The sequence below is a fragment of the Girardinichthys multiradiatus genome, chromosome 20 (assembly GCF_021462225.1).
Source record: "Girardinichthys multiradiatus isolate DD_20200921_A chromosome 20, DD_fGirMul_XY1, whole genome shotgun sequence".
In the NCBI taxonomy this organism is placed as follows: domain Eukaryota; kingdom Metazoa; phylum Chordata; class Actinopteri; order Cyprinodontiformes; family Goodeidae; genus Girardinichthys; species Girardinichthys multiradiatus.
The window spans coordinates 26,465,121-26,489,799 of NC_061812.1; the positions used below are offsets into that span (position 1 = coordinate 26,465,121).

At 39.2% G+C, this 24,679-nt stretch overlaps 1 protein-coding gene across 3 annotated transcripts; it reads left to right on the top strand.

The window, feature by feature from the left end:
- The first annotated feature begins 13 nt into the window (after positions 1-13).
- On the top strand, positions 14-19,351 carry capzb (capping actin protein of muscle Z-line subunit beta). Of its 3 annotated transcripts, none has more exons than XM_047348512.1 (10): positions 14-260; positions 10,477-10,566; positions 11,650-11,771; positions 13,760-13,873; positions 13,956-14,097; positions 14,664-14,780; positions 14,888-14,953; positions 15,553-15,629; positions 15,917-16,018; positions 18,412-19,351. In XM_047348512.1, exons 1-9 carry the CDS (start codon positions 258-260, stop codon positions 16,008-16,010), a joined length of 825 nt encoding a protein of 274 aa, XP_047204468.1. In that variant the 5' UTR covers positions 14-257; the 3' UTR covers positions 16,011-16,018; positions 18,412-19,351. The 3 variants fall into 3 exon arrangements, with proteins under 3 accessions (XP_047204468.1, XP_047204470.1, XP_047204471.1); XM_047348514.1 differs by having other exon boundaries at positions 15,917-16,011; XM_047348515.1 differs by lacking the exon at positions 15,917-16,018 and having other exon boundaries at positions 18-260.
- Positions 19,352-24,679: the final 5,328 nt, after the last annotated feature.

A 24,679-nucleotide genomic window follows, 5' to 3' on the forward strand; every position in this document is an offset into this window, starting at 1 on the left:
AGTGACCCGGAGGTAGAAGCGAGGCCTGGTGTTTTCTCACCGCAGCCTCCTTCCTGTAGCCCGGTTGAGGAAGTGAATTTCGCTGACAGGGCTGGGTTCAGTGAGGGAGAGGCGAATAAAACATCTTCCACAGGGGGGGAACTAAAACAAATAAAACGTAAAGAATAAAGGTCGAGTGGAGCCAGGTGTATATCCACAGCGAAGATAAAGGTGTACAGCCGTTGGTGAAATTGTTCCCCGCAGAGACCGTCGCAGACATGGTAAGGGCCGTGCTAACGCTGCGAGGAAGGGGTGATAGGCTTCTGGTTGGGAAGCTGCGAAGCTCTCCGAACTGCTTGAAGTACTGGCTGGGAACCTGGGAGGGAACCTGGGAGGTTCGGAGAGCATAACCCACTGAGACATCTGAACTGTTACTGATAAGGATCAATTAGCTTGTGGCTAATCTAGCTTCTGTTTCTTCCTGCTAGTTAGCCCCCTGCTAGCAGCCAGGCTACATGCCCCACAGGCACAGAGTTAGCACAGGATGTTTTGGATTTGACACAACTTTGTCAACGACAGCGATGGTTTCCTAATATAGCTCGCATACAACCCTCCAGCCCTCAACGCAGACTTAAATAGCCGAGCGTCGGTTTGCCTGCATCTAAAATAAAATTGCCTGCTCCTCCTTTTCTTAACCATGACAAGCTGGCAGGTCTCTGCTAGACTTTCCTGTCTTTGGAGGTTTATCGTAACTGCATGTTTCTTTTTAGAAATACCACTCATTTTAAAGCATGTCCCCAATCAATCGCTTCTTTTTGTATTTTTCCTAAGTTTAGGCGGGTTTATTGATGTTGCTTTAACTTTACCAAATTAATATTCACGGCCAACTGGGAATGCATAAATAGACATCTTTTCAGAGCAAGGCACAATATTATGAGAGTCTGATTGCATTAAATTATATAAACATTAGGTCAGAAGTTAACTAAGATATTTAAAATACAGTTATGTTAACCAGGTTAATGCATATAAACCAATCTGTTTCACAGTCTATTAAAATCATCCTGAAGGATGAATTGTTGAACTTTCCATTGAGTGATCTGTATTGCAGAAAGAAGAGGTCTCTGGATATTTCTCAGGATTTAGGATTTATTTAGAATCAGCGCAAAGATTCAAGCAAAATTCAGTTGAAATTATAAGAAGAATCAATTACATGTATTATTAATCTACTTACCAACATCTATTCAGTAACTAAGCAAAGGAAACATCTAACAAAGGCTAACAACAAATTACAGGCTAAATAAAATGGTAAATTTAAACTAGTAGCAGTTTTTCGTTTGTAAACATGTAAAGATGCAAAAGTCATCTAGAGATTACAATTGGTTAATTTTCACATGACTGTCTCTGATAGAGGCAGTTCAGTGCTGAAAAATTAGATGTATTTTTTGTCTACTCATTCATAAATGGATCAAAACTAGTAAGTCGCAGCATTTTCTGTCAATTAATCCAGTGAACAGCATTTACTTTTGGATTCTATTTCTTTAATATAAATCAAAGCTTAGGGACATATGCTTAAATGTATAAACTGTGATAATTCTGTGATTCCTCAATTTTCTGTGAGATTCAAAACTACTACATATATTAATGAACCTGTGGTACATATGTTTCTCTAGTTTTATATATCATAATCTTTGGGGGAAAGAAATTTTAATCGGTCAAAATTTGCAGGACAACCCTGAAAGAAAATCAGAAATTATCGGCCAGGCCAATTTGGACAATTTCATACCATAAACGAATCATTTAGTACCCATGCACTTAAACTATTGTGTATCAGTTATTTTTATTTTGTAGAGAAGTATTTTTATGACCATACTTGAATGTTCAACTTTTACATTTACTTCAAAAGTGTATTTTCTGAAAACTTTATTTTATGCAATATTTGGATTTATTGTGTGCATATTTGTTTTAAACAAAGTTTACCCACACACTAAGAGAAACCTGGTCCATCTTGGATTTCCCAATATAAAAGACATTTATAATTTTCATCCACCGGTGCTCTGCTGTCATTTTGGGTTTTTATAAAGAGCGTAGAGTGCTTTTTTTTTTTTCTAACCTGCCAGGTAGAACTTTAAATAGACCATTTACAAATTCATGCACAGTACTTTGGTTTGTTTCATCTCAGTGATATGTAAAAAGGTTTCCATTTGCGAGTCGACATGCTGGACCTTTTTTGATTTGGTGTCATTTCATTATTTTTACCAACTGAGGCTCAGTTAGTTTCCTGTAAAACCCTCCATGAAATAAATGTAGGTAATTGTGTTTTAGTGAAAGTCTGAATTTGACACTGATCTGCTGTAATTATTTAGCTTTTTTGCCCTTCCAAAACCTTCATGCAACACCCATCAGCTTTTGCTTTAAACAAAAGTAGCACATCTTTTGTATATCCATGTAAACGAAACCTTGCTGTGCTTGAGAGGGGAAGAGCAGATGGTGTTTCTCCCCCTCTCCTTGGTCTCACCTCATCCGTCCTGCTCCGCCTTGACCTTTGGGGCGGTTGATCAGTGTTTACACCAGGACAGCAGCTCTTGTAAATGCAGTACTGAGGGATGCAGGTGTTGTGTGAAGCAAGCTGACTCTTTAGGTAAAGGAGATTTTAGAGAAGATGGGCAGAATATGACTTTAGTGGAGAGGCATTGTGTTGGGAACCTGTTGTATTCAGGTTTAGCCTTAAGGAAAGTATTTATACACTGAGAATATGCCATCATGGAGGCCTTTGTTGGATCAGCTTTGTTAGCCTTTGACACTTTGGGTCCAGGAGATTGAGTACAAGTACAAAAGGTGAAATAAACTCGTGTAATAGTGATCATTGATGGCATCCCTCAAACCTTTGAATGACTAATGCAAAGTTTTATAGTTGTCTACTTTTCTGGATCCTATTCTTCACATGTGACAGTTTCTGTTGCTTCAAGACAAAGTGAAGTTTATAAATTTCACATCAATAGTGGAGGGACCATTTTGAAAAAGGTGAATTTTCTTCCAGTCTGAGTCAGGGTTACTGAGCTTTGATACCAGTGTGTGATAACACCCAGATGAAAATATTTGTCGAACAGATTGTAAACCTGTAAGAGTTATCTAAAAAGCTAGTTTTGTCGCTCTGTTGTTCCAGTTTTAAGTACATCCTCCCACCCATTCCCCACAGTTTGACGCTGAGGCTAGTCTGCTCTGGCCTGCGATCTCATGACCTGCTCACTGTATGTTCAGGGAGAGAAATCTTCCCCGGGGGGGTGACTAAGTAGTTTAGTCCTTCATCTGGTGCGTGCTTTGTACCTCTCACTAATATCTTCTTCATTCAGCTGTAACTTATTTGCTTGCCTTTTTACATTTCTCATATCTTGATGCTGCTGCAGTAGATAAAGGCCATCAGATATTCAGAAGGTAAAAAAAGTTTGTGTTGGCTACTTTAAACTGTTCAAAACCAATGGACAATTTACGCATACACTTCTGTGCAAATATTTGTCATCCATAATTTGTTTGTTTTGCTTTCAGGTCTTTAAATTATCTATAGCTGCTTTTTTTTAAACTCCTTTCAATCTGGCTTTTTATTTAAGGCACTACATATCATTCAGACAACTAGATCCTAAACTTAAGTTTTTTTTTAAAGGCCTGACTTGCATATGCTGTTTATAAAGTTTTATCTTTTATTCTCAAATTCTGCCTAATATACTAACATGGTTGTGTGCAAGACCCAACTAACAGATTTTACAAATAATATATTATCTGATTGTATTATTTCAGAATTGTTGTTTTTTCAATTGGCTCGCTAAACTGCACAACTGTTCCCCAAACGATTTAAATAGTTTGATTTAGTTATCTTTTTTGTGCATTTTTTTTATTGTTCTATCAGTTTTCTAACCTCCCGTAGAGCACTGGCGTTATACTTGTCTGCATGAAAGGTGCTCCAGAATTACAGTTTGATTGAAGAACTGAACAGAAACTGGGAAGAAAATCAGTTTTAATGGAAAAACCTTGACAGACCTTCAGAAAGCCAGGCAAACTGTTGATCAACCCACTTTTAAAGGATTAGAAAAAAAGACTAAGTTCAAGGACACATTAAGAAATTATTGGTGGTTTTAAAGTTTTGCACAGTAGTCAATATTCTTTTTGTCAATGCAGTATTGGATGTTTGCTGCTTAACATGTAGTTTTTTTACTCAGAGACTGGCTTTAGTTCATAGTCCAGTGCGTTACCTGCCCCCTATGTTCCTGCTATCAGGACATGGTATAGTGGCAAGGAAAGTAGCAAGAAGCAGCCTGTTTTAACACCTTTCGATGCAACACCACCGCGATTTTTCTTCCACATCAACCAGAAGATAACGAGAGGATTTCCAGTAAAAGAAATGCTTTATCAGTGGGATTTTATAACTTCCTAACATGTATGCCAAATAGCTTTGATGATCTTATTAGTTGCCCATTAAGTTTCAAAACTCAATTTAATAAGTAGAGGAAAGGTGATGAACTTCGGGTTAATATTTGCATTTACGCATCCAGATGAGTTTGTTGAACGTGTTTAATATGATGTAGCCACACCCCGTCAGTAGGCCCTCAGCAGCTTAATTTACGTTGTGGCTCGTGGTAAATACCCGGCCAGCAGAGAGGCTAAGGTTTCCACAGCACATGCCCTTTCTCACGTGAACTGATAACCTTATGCAAAACCGACACAATAAAAAGTCATTCTTTAACTATAACCTGCAATGCTTTAGCTGTAATGGTTTAATATAACTTTTGTAGCTTTTTTTTTTGTTTCACAAATTTAAGAAAAGTCTTCCAAAACAGTCAGCTATTAAGTTATATATTATCTTTCCAGATGATTTATACAGTATCTTATTCAGCCTTCTAACTAAACAAACAATCAGCAGAGATCATGCGTCTCTGGTTCACGTTTACTTGCAACAAAAAGTGTGGTTTTGGTTAAACTACTTGTATTTTATGAGAACCGGTTTTTGTGTTTGACCTTTGGCTGCTGTTCAATGCAGTGGTCCCCAACCCTTTGTCCTCGGGGCCCACTGTCCTGGATGTTTTAGATTTGCCTCTGCTCCAGCACAATTGATTCAGACACTTGCATTACCTTTTCAGCATCATATCAAGTTCTGCAGAAGCCTGTTCATCACCTGTTAATTTAAGTCAGGTGGGTGGCAGCAGGGAAACGCCTAAAACATGCAGGACGTGGGGCCTGAGGGCCAAAGTTGTGGATCTCTGGGATCTCTGATATTCTCCATGTAAACTGGAGGTGCCTCGATCAGAAGCTCGTCGTTGACTTCCCATCTTCACTGGTTGTAAAGCGTTGACCTGCACATACAAATTGTTATTTTTATAAGAATCGCTTTAACATAAGATATAAGAAACACAATAAAAATTAAATTAAAGAAAGAACATTTTATGGCAGACTTGACATTTCATAATGAAAATGTATAACTTTGTCTTTCTCTTGCAGTAAGAACCTCCACACTGGAAATCGTTCTTGTCTGCGTGCCTTGGTTATACAATCAGGGCCCGTATTCACAGAGAGTCCTAAGACTTAAAGTAGTTCCTAGTGATGTCATTCTAAGAAAAATCTTTTTCCCTCAGTCAGATAAGTTATTCACGAATCATCTTAGGTCCTAGGAGTGTGAGGAGATGTTAAGAGTAGTGAGGAGGACTTTTCGTTAGCTTAAGAGTGTCTGAAGCAGAGAAGATGACGGAAAGACTGGGAGAATGGAGAGATATTCTTCATACAACGATTAACAGCGACTTAATAAGAGAGCTACTTACTAGATCGTGCAGGGATCCACCTCCTTAATAGTCGAGTAAATGAGCACATAAACGTCTATAACTATCATACAATTAATATACAGATAAGATAAAATATATCATCCCCCTGGGGGGAAATTAAATAGTTTCTGCAGCAGGTCAGGTTAAAGGTGCACCTCTAGTAAGGTAATAATAGGTAGGATAAATAAATATAGAAACAATAATAAATAACCATGAATAAAAAGTGAACAAAATTACAAGCAATATGGTACAGAATTATTTAAATATTTACAGACTGTAAAATGCTTTCAAAAATAAAAATTTGACAAAAATTGGAAAAACTCGGAATATATACGCAGAGTGGAGAGACGCTGCTGTCTGGATTTGTTCAAAGTTGGCCGAGGCAATAAGGAAAAGGACTTAAATTGCAAAAAACTAGGGACTTTCGACCACAGTGAGGTTAGTTTTAGGCTGGATATTGGATATTCGTGCTCCCTGGATTCAACGGGTTTTCCTCCCGTTTGACCCAATGCAGGCAGTCTGATTACGGGCACCTGCTCTCTGCCTGCTCCCTCCTCCTGCAAACGGTGGTTTGCTTAAGGACTGTCAAGAAATTTCCAATCCATACACTCTGTTCCATGGTGGTTTTGTTTTAGGGGAAAAGTTTGTGCATCTGAACAGCTGATTTTATGTGTGATCAGCTCATTTAGGATGTTGTTAAATACAACGCTCTGCCTGCGTGTAATTCAGAAAGCTGCTGTGGCCTTTTTCTTTTCTCTCAGCCTTCAGGCATGGTTTATGATTTGTAAATAGTAAAATGGTCCCATGATAAAATGCATCACCACATCACAAAGCTGAGCTTCTCTGATTGGTTGCCGCGACGCGCCAGATGTGTGAAACGCGCCACAGGACCTCTCAACGCCCCGACATGCGCGTCCACCATAGACTTTGCATGAAAACCAGACGTCCCTGGCACTCAAATCGCATTCAGTCTGAAGGCACCATTAGCCTAATGGTCATCTACAACACTCCCCATCTGTGGAGAAGTTCTCTGGTGTGCTGCTATCTCCTCTCTAGCTTCTGATCGCAGCAGGAACCAGAGCTGCTCACATTACAGGCTGGTGCTGAAAGCAGAGGGAACGACACACTGATCTGTTCGGGAATGTCTGTTTGTTTGTACCTTTCACCACTCCTCTCTTCTTCTCCACCAGCAGGGTTTGCTCCTCTGTCCAGCTTGGTTTTCTTCACCTTTTGTTCTCTGGTTTGTTTTGGTCGTTTTACCAAATCAAACCTCTTTATACAAGAAGGAGGACACAGTAAAATGCAGAATCACTGTTTAGCTGGGATTCCTTGCCAGGAAATTTTAGGCTAAAATAGGAGCTCTCTGAAAGGAGAATATTTGTGAATATGGGCCCAGATTTATAGCTTCCTACTGACCAGTCAAGCTAAAAATTTGATTCTGGTAAAGAACCGATTTCTTTGTGCATTTCTGAATTACTGTGGTTTTGTCTCGACGTGACTGCACTAACATCCCTGCCAAATACTACAAATGCTTAAACATCTACTAGACTATTTTTGCTCTAATTTAGCTTACTTGGATATTGACATGAAAGCTGTGTGATGATTTATATTTTGTAAACTTTGGCATTTTTTCTGTTCCCTTTGTCCTTTACCAAATGCTCACATGGTAAATCATGAGGCTCCTCAGTCTGAACGTTTTAAATGTGGAGTCTGTTACATCCCTCAGTGCCAGTGACAGTTTCCTTGCAAAGGCATAAAGATTTCCTTCATCTTGTGCAGCTATTGTACAGAATGTTGCAATACTAACTATTACATGCCTTGTTTTTATTACTGTAGCTAACAGATTGAACCAATAATTAAACGGAGAACTGCAACGGTTTATCTAAAGATGATTTATGTGGCTTTAAATGTCACTCTAACAACTGTGCAAGTCCAGGTGACAAACACGCCAACATACACTCACTCTACAGAAACACATTTGTTTCTACGTAAATGCTCACCCACCCACCTTTGCACACACAAACACACTCATGCACAGATAATCCTAATGGTTGAAGGCCATATAAGGACAGGTTACTATTGCATCAATGTGGCTCCAGTCCCGATATAACAAAGTCAATCATGCAACTAGGATTTCGACTTGAGGTATCCTTTTCCTAGAGCATATCTGCCCTGGCACTTGTAGGCAACCAGGTTCTCCACAGGGTACGCCTAAAATGCCAAGACGGGACACATTGACGAAAAAAACAAAACTGAATTATAACCAGGAGAGTTGCTTTTATATTTGCAGGAAGACAAAATGATTATATATATTGTAATTGTATAATTACATTGTATATAACCTTTAAATAACCTTTTGTATAATGAGTATCTGAGCTGGTTTGTTCAGATGTTCTCAGCCTTACTTGTTGTCTTTTTCTACTGGTTTTGTAATGATCCTAATCTTTTACCACACAACATTCCTAACCATGGTGTGCACTTCCTGGGACATCCACTCCTGAGAAGATTGACGGATTCTTTTAATATCGTCTGACGATTTCCGTCCTGCACCAAAATAATGGATCTGATTCCCTTGTAAAGGATCATTGTAACCTTGCTGCAACAACAGTGTCTGAGTGGTTACTGCTGCAATTGCGTTTCCTTATTGGCATCATGTATCACACACATGAATGCTGCTGCTAAATCTAAGCTCCTGCTTTATAGAAATTCTCACACCTGTGGTTGTGATTAGTTGTGTCGTTTAGGTTGGCAGTAGCTTGCTGCTGTTCAGTGTTACTGCCTGTGGAAGTAGCGCAGGTCGACACTACTTCTGCATTTTGGGTTAGTTTGTGTAGACAGGGTAATAATTCATGTGCTTATGATCTGAGGTTGTATTTATGTGTATGCTGAACACCCGAAATGCACAGGGGGGTAATGTGGGGTAATGTGGAATGACATTTAGCAATATTAAATGTCATATAGAGTAGCAGTTGTTCGTATGGACAATGTGGCTCACCACCCAGGGCAGGATGGTCTGGGGGGTGTATGATATTAAGATTTAAAATACTATGAATGCTTAGTGCTGGGCGGTATGACAAAAAATTTGTATCAGTCTTTTTTTTTTTTTTCTTTTAAAGATGCTGGCGGTTTCACGCTCTATCACGGTATTTTTTTTAATCCATTTACTAATTTTAATTTTTTTCCCATGACTGGGCTTTTATATATGTTTGTGACTTGTTTTACCATCAGGAGTACAAGGCTTTAAATCAAGGGTGTAATCAAAGTATCAATTACTTTGTCCTATAAAATTGCACAATTTATAAATGAGTCAGTATGAAATTGCAGAATGTAAATAATTTTTACTGTGCAAACCGCAACATATTACAAATAGAAATAAAAAGAGATATGCAAACTTTAACACTGCTTCCTTTTCAAAACAAAATATTTTAAGATGGTTCTATTAACACTATAAATTAACCTAAAATACTTTGTGTTTCCATATTCAAGTGTTGCAAGTATTGCTCAAGTAAGACACAAGCTTAATATCAGTTTACACTGTTATACGTGAAGGCAAGGTGTGACAGTATTTAAACGTCACAAATAAAACGTATTACAAATAAACGTTCTAAATGTCGATGGGGATTAATATTCGCCCTGGTAAGACATACCTGTCATCCGGCGTTTAAATCTTTGCTCTGGACCCGTCTCTCCCTACTGCCTGTAGTGGGACCTTGTCCTTGCATAGGTGGATTGTTTCTGCACTCATAATGTCGCTTCGCCACTTGCATGCAGTGCCTCGAGAAAGTGCCTGTTTGAGCAATGTCTGACCCTTTGGCTCAGCTGTTTCACTGATGCTATTGGTTGACGGCGCTGGACCCAACGATGGCCCCATCATAAATGGCATATATTCTTGGTATTCTACAGGATCTCAAAAAACAACACTCCATGCTCTGATCTGAAGAAATTTAAGAACAGATGAGAAGCAAAACCATCTCCGCCTGGAAGGGTTAGAAAGCTAGGCGTTGTCTACTACTGGAGAACACATGGAAGAGTGATGACCCTTCCCACGAGTGTCCGGCCTACCAAAATTACTCCCAAGAGTTCACTGATGACTTTTCCATAAAAGAACGCAGAACAACATCTAAAGCTCTAGACATCTAGAGCATCCTCTATGCATTAAAAAGCTTAAAAACAGCAATATATTGACTGGTTAAATCAGGACATTATTGTTAATTACTCATTAAAACAGTTTGTGGCTTATTAATCCTGTATTTGTGACAAGGAAAGGCTGGAGAATCTGACAGATATTGCTTAAATATAAAGTAATATCCTATGTTATGCATTTCACATTAGCTGAATGCATCATTACTATCCTATTCTCTAATGTTTGAAATCATAGACGTGGGGAAGGCTTTCTACATGACTGATATTTATTATTTTAACATGACATTTTACTGCCTTGTAGAAATGCTGTATTTTGTACAAATCATTCCTGCTAATCCTGTAATTAACTTTAGGTCATGTATTTTCTGGGATAATGTTGAAAGTAAAGTTGTACATTTTTATGCAAACAAAGTGATTCTTTGATTAAATGTCAAGATCACATTTTGTAAGAAAACATGTTTGCTAGGTCATTGTTTTCTTGTTGAATCTCAGAACCGTGTACCAGATTCAGATTAAACAAAGTGTTTCATGTGTTGTCTTTGTGTTCCAGAACGATCAACAGTTGGACTGTGCTCTGGACTTGATGAGGCGTCTGCCTCCTCAGCAGATCGAGAAGAACCTCAGTGACCTCATTGACCTGGTCAGTTACTTTCTTTTTTCTTTTATTGTATTTATATTATGCAAGAATGACCATTTCTGCCCTCTAACATGATCTCTCTAGGATTGGTTTAACTTTAGCATCTAATGTAGCAGTAATTAACTGTATTCCTTGTGCACAAAGTAAAATAGCCCAGTATAAAGATTTCACCTGCAAAATAAATTTGTTTTTAGATTTTCTTTTTAGAACTTAACAAAAGTTTAACCTCAGTCTTCAAAACTAACTTAAATTAGACATGAATCAAATAACTTTTCCTCCATTTTTCCAGCTTCATTCGTTCTATTCTAGTCTGAACCCCCCACCCATTCCCCCCTCCCCTCTCTCTCACCTCTGACCCGTCTCCCCATGGACACCTGCTCTTTTCATACCTAGCGACCACTATGTCCGGTTATTAGTGATCATTATCACAGCTGTCAGTCACCTCCGCTGCCAACTTCTTCTTGGCTCTGCCACAGCTGAAACTTTACCTTGCCAGCTTAAATCACTTCTCCCTTTCCTTATTATCCCTCTTCTCTTATATTTTCCTCTCTGATCCTCCATTTCTTTATCTTCCACTATATACCCAGTTCAGACTCGTTTCTGTACTCTTGGCCCGTCTGGGCTGCCAGGTGCGTTTGTGTGAGTGTGTCTGTTTGTGGGTATGGGGGCTTTTTCAGGATAACAGGGCTGCCTTTGTGTCTGTGCTCTGATGCAGGAGCGTGAAGAGGGGGGGCGGGGGCGACTCCATGTCAGTCTGTGGGAACTAATTTGTACCCCTTTATCCTTTAGATATTATATTTCCCAATTATATTTTATTCTAAGTAATCTGGGTATTGGGTGAAGCTGGAATGTGATGGATTAAAGTTTGAAAGTATCAAATACCCGGATCAGTCTTGCTTTAAAGTGTGTTCTTCCTCTTCCCTGGGAAAATGCTTTAAAGCTGCTATCAGTACCGTATTCTCACCTTCTGTCCCGGGTTTACTCTCGGATCACACCGTATGCATTTGATCAGATCCCTGAGGAATTCAGATGTTTAGTTTACTAAATATTGTTTTAATTAGAGCTGTTGTCTGTGTTTGGGTGTAGGTACCCAGTCTGTGTGAGGACCTCCTCTCCTCAGTGGACCAGCCCCTGAAGATCGCCCGTGACAAAGTGGTGGGAAAAGACTACCTGCTCTGTGATTACAATCGAGACGGCGACTCCTACAGGTGCAGTATATCAAGATCGAAGGAACAATTTCAGTAAATGACCCCAGATGGAAAATGCATCCAACGCATGATCTCGTATGGGTGTGACAAGATCTCGCAATATTGCAACGCCACAATATTTGTTGTCAGTGGGAAGTTATTCTTGCCTGGCGCTGTTCAATTGCTGCCAGGATGCAGCGGGAGAGTATTTTACACCCCTGATATGAAGGAGAGTGATTTAAGCCTGAAACTCTGTTGTAATGAGAAGTATCTGCTGCAGGCTCCATTCTCAGGCCTTCCTCTACGCCTGGGTGCAGGTGTTAACCGGAAAAGTGTTTGGATAGGTTTTCCTCTGTGTGCTAACTGGAAGTAATTTCATTTACAAACAGGAAAAGGATTCTCACTGTGGGGCCTCAGAGTGGTGTTACATACTATTGTTTGAATCTGTGCTTTAGACTCTTATTTTGAAGTTAGAAGGACAGTACTTCCTGTTATGCAGCATTGTTACCAGAGCCTGATCCGGTTGCTCGTTGTGTTGGTTGATGCCTCGTTACAAAAGCACTGAAGAAGACCCACAGCTTTGCCAGTTTTAAATTATTTGCCTGGCAGCATTTTAGATACTCTGTAGAAAAAAGAAACGGTGATAAAGTGCCACAGTGGCCGCTTGTGGTTCGCAAACAACCTTAATAAAAGGAATATGTTCACCTTTAGCTCCCTTACCACAAATGTTTGCATTTTTTTGCAACTATAGATATTTCAGACAAGACAAATGTGTCTTTTTTTGTAAGCAAGGGAAAACTGTAGTTGCCTTCCTTCAGTCAACCAACCAGCAGCGTGCCCAAAATTATGCAATATGGCAATATTATCAACAGATTTTGCTCTGACAATATCCATTTCCTCTCTCCTGTTTTGCATCTGTGCTTCCAACACTCTGTGATTTTATTCCATTGTTTTTGTTGCCTCTTGAATCAAAATGGAGGAGAAAAATATCATATTTTGTACAAATATTTTAGTTTTCATATTTCATTTTAGGTTCTTATTTAGTCTGATACTTAGCCAATGCAATGTTATTATATTCTGAATGTTCCCTACATGGTGTATGTCTCTGAATCAAGATACAGTTTATATTCTCTTCTTCCCCATCCAGCAGCCTGAGTATTGCACTAGCATGCAAATAGTGAATTCATGACTCTTGCTGCTTCGTCATCTTAATTTTGCATACACTAATATTGCAATGACTATGTATTTCATATATCGTGAAGCCTTTGTTCAGACCTATTTATTTTCTAAAACCCAAGCATGTATTTACATATTTATTGGTTATTTGTGATCACATTGAAAAAGCCTGAGTGCTGGGAGGTAAAACTGTAATAATCGTAAAACCAAGTATCTAAGTGCAGAAGAGGTTTTTTTTTATGATTAATAAACCAGAATACATCTTATTTTTTTTTATGAAGACCTATTTTGGCACATATTAAACCCACTACAAATAAAAACAAATAAAAATTATCCAGTTCAGTTGAATTCATCCCTCTCTGTGCTGCATTTTGCTGCCTTCAAATTTAACAGGAACATAAAAGAAAGTAGTTCCCCTTTTGTTTGCAACAGTACTAGAGTGAACCACCGCACCTCATCACTGTTGATGCAGCAGCCCAACAGTGTTTCATGTTTTTACACCAAGTTTCACTGCAAGACCAATGTTCCTTTTCCTGTTACAGCAGAGCAAAGCCGCGTACCAGCAGCTACATTAGCGTGGTTAAAAGTAGCCTGGATTTTTCTTTGCATAGCAGCCTTCTGTTCTTACTGCTCCTAACAGCTCCCCAATTCACAAGATTCTTTGGAATGTTTTCTTTTTCCAGTACTGTTGTACATTTATCTATAAGCCTTTATACTCATTTGTAGTCTCTTCTTTGATTTGGTGTTAAAAGGTATATTCTAGGTATTCTGCTCTTGTGGTGTAGATCCATATCTATCTTGTCACTAAACTATTATAATCTCTCATTCATCAGATCTCCATGGAGTAATAAGTATGAACCTCCCATTGAAGATGGTGCAATGCCTTCAGCTCGGTTGAGGAAACTCGAAGTGGAAGCTAACAACGCCTTTGATCAGTACAGAGACCTGTGAGTGTCAGATGGGAGGTTTCTAAATATAGGTCGGTGCTACCCCCTTGTGACCACTGCATTATCTCCCTTTAATGTTCAGGTACTTTGAGGGTGGGGTGTCCTCCGTGTACCTCTGGGACTTGGATCATGGCTTTGCAGGAGTCATTCTCATTAAAAAGGCCGGAGATGGATCCAAGAAGATTAAAGGATGCTGGGACTCCATTCATGTGGTGGAAGTGCAGGTGAGATGATGCTGTCATCAACATTTTGAATCTCTGTCTTCTTGTTTATTTATATAGTATGTATTTAGTCAGTTAACCTGGTTTTGTGAGGTTGAGGAAGTATATTTTCCATCTACTAACAGTTAAATCATTTAAAAAAGATGACCAAATAACTGCACAAACATCAGTTTTATCAAGACCTTTCTGTGACTGATTTTAAATCTTTAAATATTTATCAACCCATTAAGAAACATTTTTTGTGCTTCTTTGCGCTTCTACCCTTGCTCTCATGCTCTGAACACTGAAATCATATTTTGTCTTTAAGTTGCATATATGTTCACATGTGATTTAAATAATAGTGGCTAAGATGCTCAAGCTCAGATGGGTGAATGCATTATTGTGACAGAAGAGACAGAAAAGGAAACAACTGATATGGGTATTGCTATTTTCAACAGATTGAAAGCTGAATTTTATGGTTTCCTATTATCCTGTTAAACTCAAACGTTGCTTAGAGAGCAGTTGGCAGTTAATAATCTTTAGAAGGAGGGTTAGTCATGCTTATAATGGGCTATTTATCTTGCTTGCAGGAGAAGTCTAGCGGTCGCACTGCTCACTACAAACTCACCTCCACCGTCATGCTGTGGCTCCAGACAACCAAGACCGGTTCTGGCACCATGAACCTGGGTGGAAGCCTTACAAGACAGGTACAGCACCGCTCTCAGGGGAGGTGTACTGCTGGCAGTTTGAATGTTGACACTATTTATTCATCTAGTTGATGTGTACACCTCTTTCTTTTTAAACCTTTTAACAGATGGAGAAAGACGAGACGGTTGGAGAGTCCTCGCCTCACATTGCGAACATCGGCCGCCTTGTTGAAGTCAGCATAACCAATTACTTTCAAACTCTGCATCTATCCAGCTTTAAAAAATGTGGTGTTTTATGTGTATGATCATCTGAATTTGAAACAGAGGCAAAAATGTTTGTCTACATGAGATTAAAGAGCAAGGAAATGCGAGGGGGGACAGACTTTATAAATAAAATACATCATTCCATGTGTTTATGATGCAGAGCTCTCTAACTGTGAGCCTGACACAGCTGTACAGTAAATTAACCAAATTACATTTAGATTTTTCTGGAAAATTTGTATTACCAAAACGTGCATAGCCTGTTATACGGTTTTATAAGCTGTACAAACAAAAATAGGCCATGAGCTTTAAAAACTGCCACACATGGTCACATAGCTCTCAGAGGGTCCAGCTGACCATGGCAGACAGTCCAATAACGCTGGAGATCAATAGATGAGTTTATTTAGGAACTCTGATGCTGATCGGGGTCAGATTGTAAATTATCTTTTGATGAAAAACTTTGCCACAAGGACATTTATTCTATGCTACACTTTTGCCACATTTCCACAGTAAAGCTGTTGTATATAAATGAAAACAACAAAAATAGTAATGATTGTTGTTGTTGTTCCAGGATATGGAGAACAAGATTCGTTCCACACTGAATGAAATCTACTTTGGGAAGACCAAGGATATTGTTAACGGCCTAAGGTACGTCGTATGAGTTGTCTTAATAACTTTAAAACCATTTTTACAGCTCCTGCCGTCAGCAGCTCTGGTCCACTTATTGCATCGCCCGTCAGTGAGTTTACCTCTGAGCTGCTGAACGTGCTTCATTTTCCATCTTTGTGTTTATTTCTGATATTTTATTTCCTCGTCTGCAATATTTCCCGTTTCCTGCCTCCCTCATCTCTCGCACCAGACCTGTTTTCTAGCTTTAAAACCATATTTCTCATGTACCACCTTTCATCTCCTGCTGCCTCTCCTCTGTGCTCCAGATCTATCGAGTCTTTGCCCGATAATCAAAAGTACCGGCAGCTCCAGAGGGAGCTGTCACAGGTCCTCACTCAGCGTCAGATCTTCATTGACTAGGGTCAGAGGTACACACTGGCATGGATAAGTGTTTCTGTGTGAAAATTATTGTTTGATGTTTTGACTCAACTTGCAGCGTGAGGTGAAGTCACACCTGTATAAACGCAGCATTAGGAAACTGTTTATTTGACAGACCTCTTGGACATTTGGGAATAAAGAGCAGAGAAACAATAGGCTGCAAAAATCAGAACCCTTCATGTCCATTTTTGATGGAAAATTGAAAGAAAATGTCTTTAAATAAATATGCAGCCATTTTTTTTCTCTCTGTAGCATTGGTGCCATTAGAACAGATTTGCATGCCAAGCGTTCAGCATTTAAGACCTGGAAACTTTGAGAGGCATGTTGTGAATGTTTGCTCACCTTCGTCTAACAGATGATCTTGGCAACACACTAACCACGTTGGTGTATTTAAATAAATTGCTCTGGTTTATCAGTTTGTTGTCCTAATAAAGCTGTGCATTTGGTCACAGAAGAATCTTGTCTGAAACAAAACAAACCTGACCTCTGAGGAAGTTGAAATCGTGAATCACGACAGAGAACTTTCAGTTGAGTAACGGTGTAGGAAGGTCAAATTTTACATGACTTCTAACCCTAACAGTGTAACACTCACGGTATTGTTTGTTTGTGGTCACAAGTTTACAGTTACTCTGTTATCTTCATGTTCATTGTCAGCTTTACTTGGTGCATTTAACCGTTCTTTTTACAGCCTGCAGCAAACGTCTTTATTGCATTTTTAAAAAAGCAAGAATTTGATGCACAAGTTTTAATGATGTGTACTTTCTCTAGAGCTGCACAATATATCGAATCACTGTGATGTAAATGTTTGCAATATTGCAATCTGAAAGGACGGCTTGGATGCTTTATTTGGTTGGAGGTTATGTTTCAGCCACCCTGCATGCAAACTCTGCAGGCAATTAATTAAACAGCTGGCCTGTTGGATGAACTTTCATGTATATTTGTGATGCTAAATCTATATTACATATTATATCTATAATGGGGACATTATCTTATTTATCAATGGCATCACAATATTCAGGAAAGTATAGCAATTACATGTTTTTTTCTGATATCCTGCAGCCCTAGTTTTTCTCTAATCCACATAGGATCAAAACTTTACATACGGGCTCAAATACTTGCATACACCTCCACTAGTATTTGTTGAAATGTTTCTTAGCAGGTTGTAACTCGACCACACACTTCCTGTTTCCACCATCGGGTTTCTTACATTTGCTGAAATAATTTTCAAATCACTCGTTTTGGCAGAAATCTTGGGTGTATTCACACTTGCCACTTTTGGTCCGCTTTAAACGGACCAGAGTTCGTTTCCCCTCTTGGTCCGGACCTTTTGTGCAGGTGTGAATACACTCAAGCGAACACTGATCCGGACCAAACAACCGGACTGAGACCCACTTTTTGAGGTGGTCTCTGTCCGCTTCCAAACGGATTCTGGTGTGGTTCGCTTATGGTCTGAATACAAACCAGCCCCGATCCGAACCAACTACAAAAAGCGTACGACTCTTTGGACATAAAAAGCCACCGTAGCCGGTAGCAAAATTGCAGTTTTAATAACGACACAAATATGCAGAACAGAGATGCTGCACGCAGCACGTCTACAGATGTTTTCCTACATTTCCAGGTCTGTGTTCTGTCCCGCCCCCGTCATTTCTGTCCAATGGGAACAATGATCGTCACCCGCGTGACTTTGTTTACAAGTAATAGTTCACTTGCAAAAAGTACAATGTGAAAACAAACCGCACCAAATGAAAAAAATTAAGTTCGCTTTTGGTCCGGACCAAACAAGTGGACCAAATGACTTTCCTGGTGTGAATACACTAGTTTGTTTTCAGACCCAGCTTTTTTTTTGTCAGTAAATTTTCAGTAGAGTTGAGCTCATTGCTTCCAATAAAGTCTAACATTACCCCGCTTCATTCATTCCAAAACTAGTTTTGAGGTGTGTTTGCCCATCATTGTCTGGCAGAAACACCCATCTAGCTTTGCTACAAAGGGCATGTGTTTGAGGTGCAACCTGCTGAGGCCTATTCTACTCTGTTTTAGAGGGGGTGTATGTATAAAGTTTTGATGCTGCATGAAAGAAATAACAAAAAATTCAAACTTGTGAACCCAATTGCCAGGTTTAAAATTCGATGAAGATGGTGTCATCCTTCAAGCCCGTGAAAACGGATAAAATAACTGATATTAACGCCAAAATATAATGATGCTCATGCCTATTAGGACTGTATGCAAATCTCTGGCCAACTATATCACAATTCTCCCTTTGGATGAGTAGCTTTTTCCCCACTAAACTCACAGACTGGGCATGTCCATCTTAGTGGAGGAACTCCAGTCTCTCCTTATGCTTAGATGCAAACACTGACACTCTTCTTTCTTCCCTTCTGCACAGGAGTGTTCAGAGCCAGGGTGACAAGATGCAGAAGGAGGCTCTGAAGGTCGACTTAATGGAGGCGCTCAAACGCAAACATAATGGCTAGAGAAGCTACTGTTGGTTCTCCTCTACTCACCCTCTCTCCACCTCATCTCTGGTGTCTTTTCTCCATTTCTTTTCGTCTCTCCCTCCATATCCGTTTCAGTGCTGCACTCTTTTATTTGTTGAAAGCAAAAAGGAAAAAATGCTTTGCTTTTTATGGGTTTTTTTCCCCCTGTCTCTATGTATTTCATCTGCCATTAAGCCATTCAGTCTCACGTTTTCTCCCATGTTATGATAGTATTATCACGGTTAATGATAATCCTGCAGTGTGAGGATCCTTGTAGTAATTATCCCTGGTTTAAAAACAAAAAACAAAACAACAGGAGCGACTCTGGATACAGACACAGACTGAGCTGTAGTTGCTGTAGGCCTGGCGGTGGTATCATTACACTCATCGGATTTATCTCCTGCACCTATTTTGTCTACGACTCTTCCCCCTGATATATTTGTATAGAATTATAACTGTCCATATATATCTATCAGCCTTCCAAGGGATGTAAACATGAGGGCGGCCTTTCTTTTTGCACAACCAGGTTTCTACACTTTGTTTTACTCTTTCTGCATGCATGTGAGCCTGTGTGGGAGCATGGGGATGGACTGTTATAATCACCCTCGCCACAACACCCCGCCCCAAACATGCACACAGAGAATGACAGTTACTTCCCCTCTATTCAGCTCTTCTCTCTCGTTTCATCTACTGGTTTTTGTTGGGGGTTAGTTTGTCTTCGTCCCAAAGGAAACATTTGTTTCCATTTTGGAGGGGAATCTTTTGTTTTGTTCTTTTTTTGTTTTTTTGTAAAGCTTATGATTCATATTGTATTAGAGCCTCCAGCAACAATAAAAACTGTAAAAGCTACGCTTGCTCTCTGTCTTCATTTAGTGTGACGCTTTGTGCCGGAAGTGGATATATTAAACTCTTAAACATCCAAAATATAAGCAGAAGTCTCATAGCAGGTGCCAGATGACTTGCTGTAATTAATGGGAGCATGAAAATGGGACATTATTTTCCACAACCCAGTACATGCCTCTTAATTTAGCAGTGTCCATATTCAACAATCTATCTGAAGCAGATAACTGAACCTTGGTTTAAAACGTTCTGCTTAATAAGAATAGTCTTTTATATCTGAATTTCATCAACTCTGATGGTGTGTTTAAAAAAATAATCTCTTTAGTAGAGTTTTCACACAACACTGGAAAGAGTTTTACTGTTAAATGTTTTCTCAATAAATTAGAATATTCCTAAAACATTTATTGGTCTTAAGGAATATTTTAATTATAGGGACTGAATTTAGGGTTTCATTTCCTGTAAACCATAATTGTCCGTATAAGCTAAAATAAACACTAGAAATACAAGGGTTGGACAGTGAAACTGAAACACCTGGTTTTAGACCACAATAATTTATTAGTATGATGTAGGGCCTCCTTTTGCGGCCAATACAGCGTCAATTCGTCTTGGGAATGACATATACAAGTCCTGCACAGTGGTCAGAGGGATTTTAAGCCATTCTTCTTGCAGGATAGTGGCCAGGTCACTACGTGATACTGGTGGAGGAAAACGTTTCCTGACTCGCTCCTCCAAAACACCCCAAAGTGGCTCAATAATATTTAGATCTGGTGACTGTGCAGGCCATGGGAGATGTTCAACTTCACTTTCATGTTCATCAAACCAATCTTTCACCAGTCTTGCTGTGTGTATTGGTGCATTGTCATCCTGATACACGGCACCACCTTCAGGATACAATGTTTGAACCATTGGATGCACATGGTCCTCAAGAATGGTTCGGTAGTCCTTGGCAGTGACGCGCCCATCTAGCACAAGTATTGGGCCAAGGGAATGCCATGATATGGCAGCCCAAACCATCACTGATCCACCCCCATGCTTCACTCTGGGCATGCAACCGTCTGGGTGGTACGCTTCTTTGGAGCTTCTCCACACCGTAACTCTCCTGGATGTGGGGAAAACAGTAAAGGTGGACTCATCAGAGAACAATACATGTTTCACATTGTCCACAGCCCAAGATTTGCGCTCCTTGCACCATTGAAACCGACGTTTGGCATTGGCATGAGTGACAAAAGGTTTGGCTATAGCAGCCCGGTCGTGTATATTGACCCTGTGGAGCTCCAGACGGACAGTTCTGGTGCAAACAGGAGAGTTGAGGTGCACATTTAATTCTGCCGTGATTTGGGTAGCCGTGGTTTTATGTTTTTTGGATACAATCCGGGTTAGCACCCGAACATCCCTTTCAGACAGCTTCCTGTTGCGTCCACAGTTAATCCTGTTGGATGTGGTTCGTCCTTCTTGGTGGTATGCTGACATTACCCTGGATACCGTGGCTCTTGATACATCACAAAGACTTGCTGTCTTGGTGTCAGATGCGCCAGCAAGACGTGCCCCAACAATTTGTCCTCTTTTGAACTCTGGTATGTCACCCATAATGTGTGCATTTCAATATTTTGAGCAAAACTGTGCTCTTACCCTGCTAATTGAACCTTCACACTCTGCTCTTACTGGTGCAATGTGCAATCAATGAAGACTGGCTACCAGGCTGGTCCAATTTAGCCATGAAACCTCCCACAATAAAATGACAGGTGTTTCAGTTTCATTGCCCAACCCCTGTATATCCATGCATCTTTCTCTCTCCCTCTTTAGCAGAAAGTCACATTGAATTATTGTGAAAAATAAACTTTTAAATGATACACAAAGGGCTCAAAATGCACCAGTTTATGAATTCTCTTTTCCTCTATTGCAAAGAGATATTTGTCATTTCTAAAATGTTTTTTTTTACCTGTTGTGATGGGACTTCTACTTGGGTACTCCCTGAAATAAGACATTTTATCTTGAAGGAAGCATGTCTGGAGCTTGGAGGTTTAGCTATAGGTTGGTTAAACAGTTTATTTAAAATGACTTCAGAGTCAAGAAGGCAGCAGCTGAAAGAAACTCCGAGCCATTGATCTTTTAGGAAGAAACCACTTTCCTTTGTGTTTTGCTGCATCTGTCCTCAGAGACTGAACTGATTGAGGTTTCTTGCTTTGCTGCTGCTTTTTGTCCGCAAGGTGTCAGTGTTGTTCAAACGTTTATCAATTGGCATTCTGTGTATTGGGCAAGTGGGCTCACATAAAAAGTATTACTCACAAACGTATCAAATTTATTTAAAAATATCCCCCCCCCCTAACATTCCTCCTGCAGAAAACTGAATCAGAAAAAACGTAATCCACTGAAATTAATGAATAAGAAATAAAGAAATTATATCAGACTTATATAAATGTATTTGTTATTTAATGGCTTTTGTGAATGATTTCATATTAGTGTTTCTTCCAGGCTTTTCTAGATATCAAAACATGGACTTGCACAATTTTGTTCAATTGGATAAACGAAGGAACATTAAAACAGTTTATAATAACAGAGTTAAGGAAATAAATCCCTACCACACCCCAAAAATAAATCTCTTTAGCATGGCAGTATCACACATACAAAGGAAACAGTATCTTGCTCTAGAGCTCAGGCATTTTGTTATTTTTAATGCTTTGCATGTTGGTCTTTTATGGGGACTTATTGAACAAATTTAATGGTCTCTTAAAAGCTTTGACTTCATAACCCAACAGGTTTGCCATGATGCTCATGAAGCTTACTTACCACCTGTCTAAAAATATGCTGTAGTAAATGTTCTATTTGTTTTTCTGTTTTCTTGTAAAGCATGATTTAATCAAGATAAAATATTTTCCCCAAAGCACATGCTTTCACACACTCATGCCTCTCATGACATCACATAAGGCAACTAATTTAAGTTCTATTAAGTTTGTCAATTTATATTTGAAACATTGAACATTTTATCCCCTCCCCATGTTTGTTTATGTGTTTTTTTGTTTTGTTTTTTGTTTTCTGCTTTGATGAGATGGGGTTTGTTCCATCCGATCAATCGTTGCCAGCTTTCTTACCAACGCTACATTGTAAAGAGCGTAGCTAAAATTTAACTCTTGGTCAAGAGGTTGCAGCAGCCAAAATCTGACCGAAGCTACCAAGTAAGACTAGTCGCCTCAAGAAAAGGTCTTTACTGATTTCTGTGCAAACTAATTTTTTTTTTAGTTTGGGTTTAAGGTGCTGTAAAACACATTCTGAGGGAAATTATAACAATACTAATAAAAGGATTCTGCATGGGGCTGGTGTGGGTGCAACACTAAAATGCTGCTTGGTAAGAGCCTTACCAAGCAAATGTGGAAAGTAGACAGTTGCAGGTATGTGGCAGAATTAATGGGAGTGTGACTTTCTTGTTTTCAGCTTATTCAAAAACAGATACCAAACCAGAGCAAAAAACTAGGAAAAGCATTCATTGAGTTTTGCTACCTCCTCTAGTCCACATTACATTTTCAGGTATAGCTCACAAACATGCTTTGGTTTCCTTTGTCGATGAACCGACAAGTTCCAGCACATCCAAACTGCAGTTTCATGCCGCTATTCAATTCTGTTCAGTTTCTTTATGTAGCAACAATTCACTACAATATCATCTCAAGGCATTTTACAGAAAACATTAATTCAATACAATCCTACAGATGAATTCAAAGTCAAGTACATACATTTACAGATTGATTCTAGTTATCAAACAATGCAGTCAAATTCAGGTTATTATTTAAACTGATTCAAAGTTATCTATCTAAGCAAACCCAGCAGATTACATTTAATCAGTGACTTACAGCATTCACTCCTCCTGGATGAGCATGTAGCGACAGTGGAGAGGAAAACTCCCTTTTAACAGGAAGAAGCCACCAGCAGAACCAGGCTGAGTGTGAGTGGGAGTTTGAGAGAAAAGAGCAGAGACACAAAAAGAACACTGATGCACTGACCCAGGAGTTCTTCTATGTTAAATAAAAGTAAAAAGTTGATAAAAGTAGCTCCTTTAGTGGCTTAATCTAGGAGAGAAACATGAATAGGCAGATAAGCTCTGTGCCAGTTTTCAAGTCCAGAGTATAAAAGAGAGCGCATCCAGTTAGTCGCACCAAAATCTCAGCCAGTAGCTAATACTGCAAAATTGGAGAGTAGTAGGAGAATGTAGCAGAGTGAGGGAAAGTTATTATGTCCTCGAGCAGCCTAAACTTATAGCAGCATAACTACAGAGATAGGTCAGGATAACCTAAGGCACTCTAACTATAATCTTCATCAAAAGGGAAAGTTTTAAACCTAGCCTTAAAAGTAGACAGGGTGTCTGCCTCATTGACCAGAACCGGGAGCTGGTTCCACAAGAGAGGAGCCTGATAACAAAAGCCCTGCCTCCCATTCTACTTCTAGAGACTGTAGAAACAACCAGTAAAACAACAGTCTGAGAACGAAGTGCTCTGTTAGGAACATATTGAACAATCAGATCTCTGATGTATGATGGAGCTAAATCATTAAGGGCTTTATATGTGAGGAGGATCATTTTAAATTGTATTCTGGATTTAACAGGGAGCCAATGAAGGGAAGCTAAAATAGGAGAAATATGATCTCTCTTTTTAATTTTCATCAGAACTCTTGCTGCAGCATTTTGAATCAGCTGAAGGCTTTTAACTGCATTTTGTGGACATCCTGATAGTAAAGAATTACAATATTCCAGCCTTGAAGTAACAAATGCATGGACTAGTTTTTCAGTGTCACTCCTGGACAGGATATTTCTAATTTTGGCAATGTTCTGGAGGTGAAAGAAGGAAGTCCTAAAAACGTGTTTAGTATGGGATTTAAATGACATGTCCTGGTTAAAAATAACAGAAAGGTTCTTTACTTTTTAACTAGAGGCCAGTTTAATGGCACCCAAAATATGTGACTTATTTAGCAATGTATTTTTCAGAGGCTCTGGTCCAAAGATAACCTCTCTGTTGTCTGCATTTAAAATCAGAAAATTTAAAGCAAGAAACAAAAAGTGTTGCATAGATGTGAAGTGAAAAGAAAAGTATTCATGGTTTTCAACATTTTCTCTGTAGAACAATCTGAAGAGCGTAGCATGCATTTGTATTCAGCCTCCCTGCATCAATATTTTGCAGAACCGCTTTTTGCTGCAATTACGAGTATGTCTCCATCAGCTTTGTACATCTAGATTGTTTTAGGTATTTCCTCAGATTCTCAGTTAGACTTAGGACTGGCCTTTGACTGGACCATTCACACACATGGATATGTTTTGATAAAAACCTTTACATTGAAACTTTGGATTTATGCTTA

What these genes read in the sequence shown, in the direction of transcription:
- capzb (XM_047348512.1), top strand. An exon ending in TTCATGTGGTGGAAGTGCAG is followed by an intron (nt 14,098 to 14,663) that starts GTGAGATGATGC and finishes TCTTGCTTGCAG; the next exon opens with GAGAAGTCTAGCGGTCGCAC. An exon ending in GTGGAAGCCTTACAAGACAG is followed by an intron (nt 14,781 to 14,887) that starts GTACAGCACCGC and finishes ACCTTTTAACAG; the next exon opens with ATGGAGAAAGACGAGACGGT.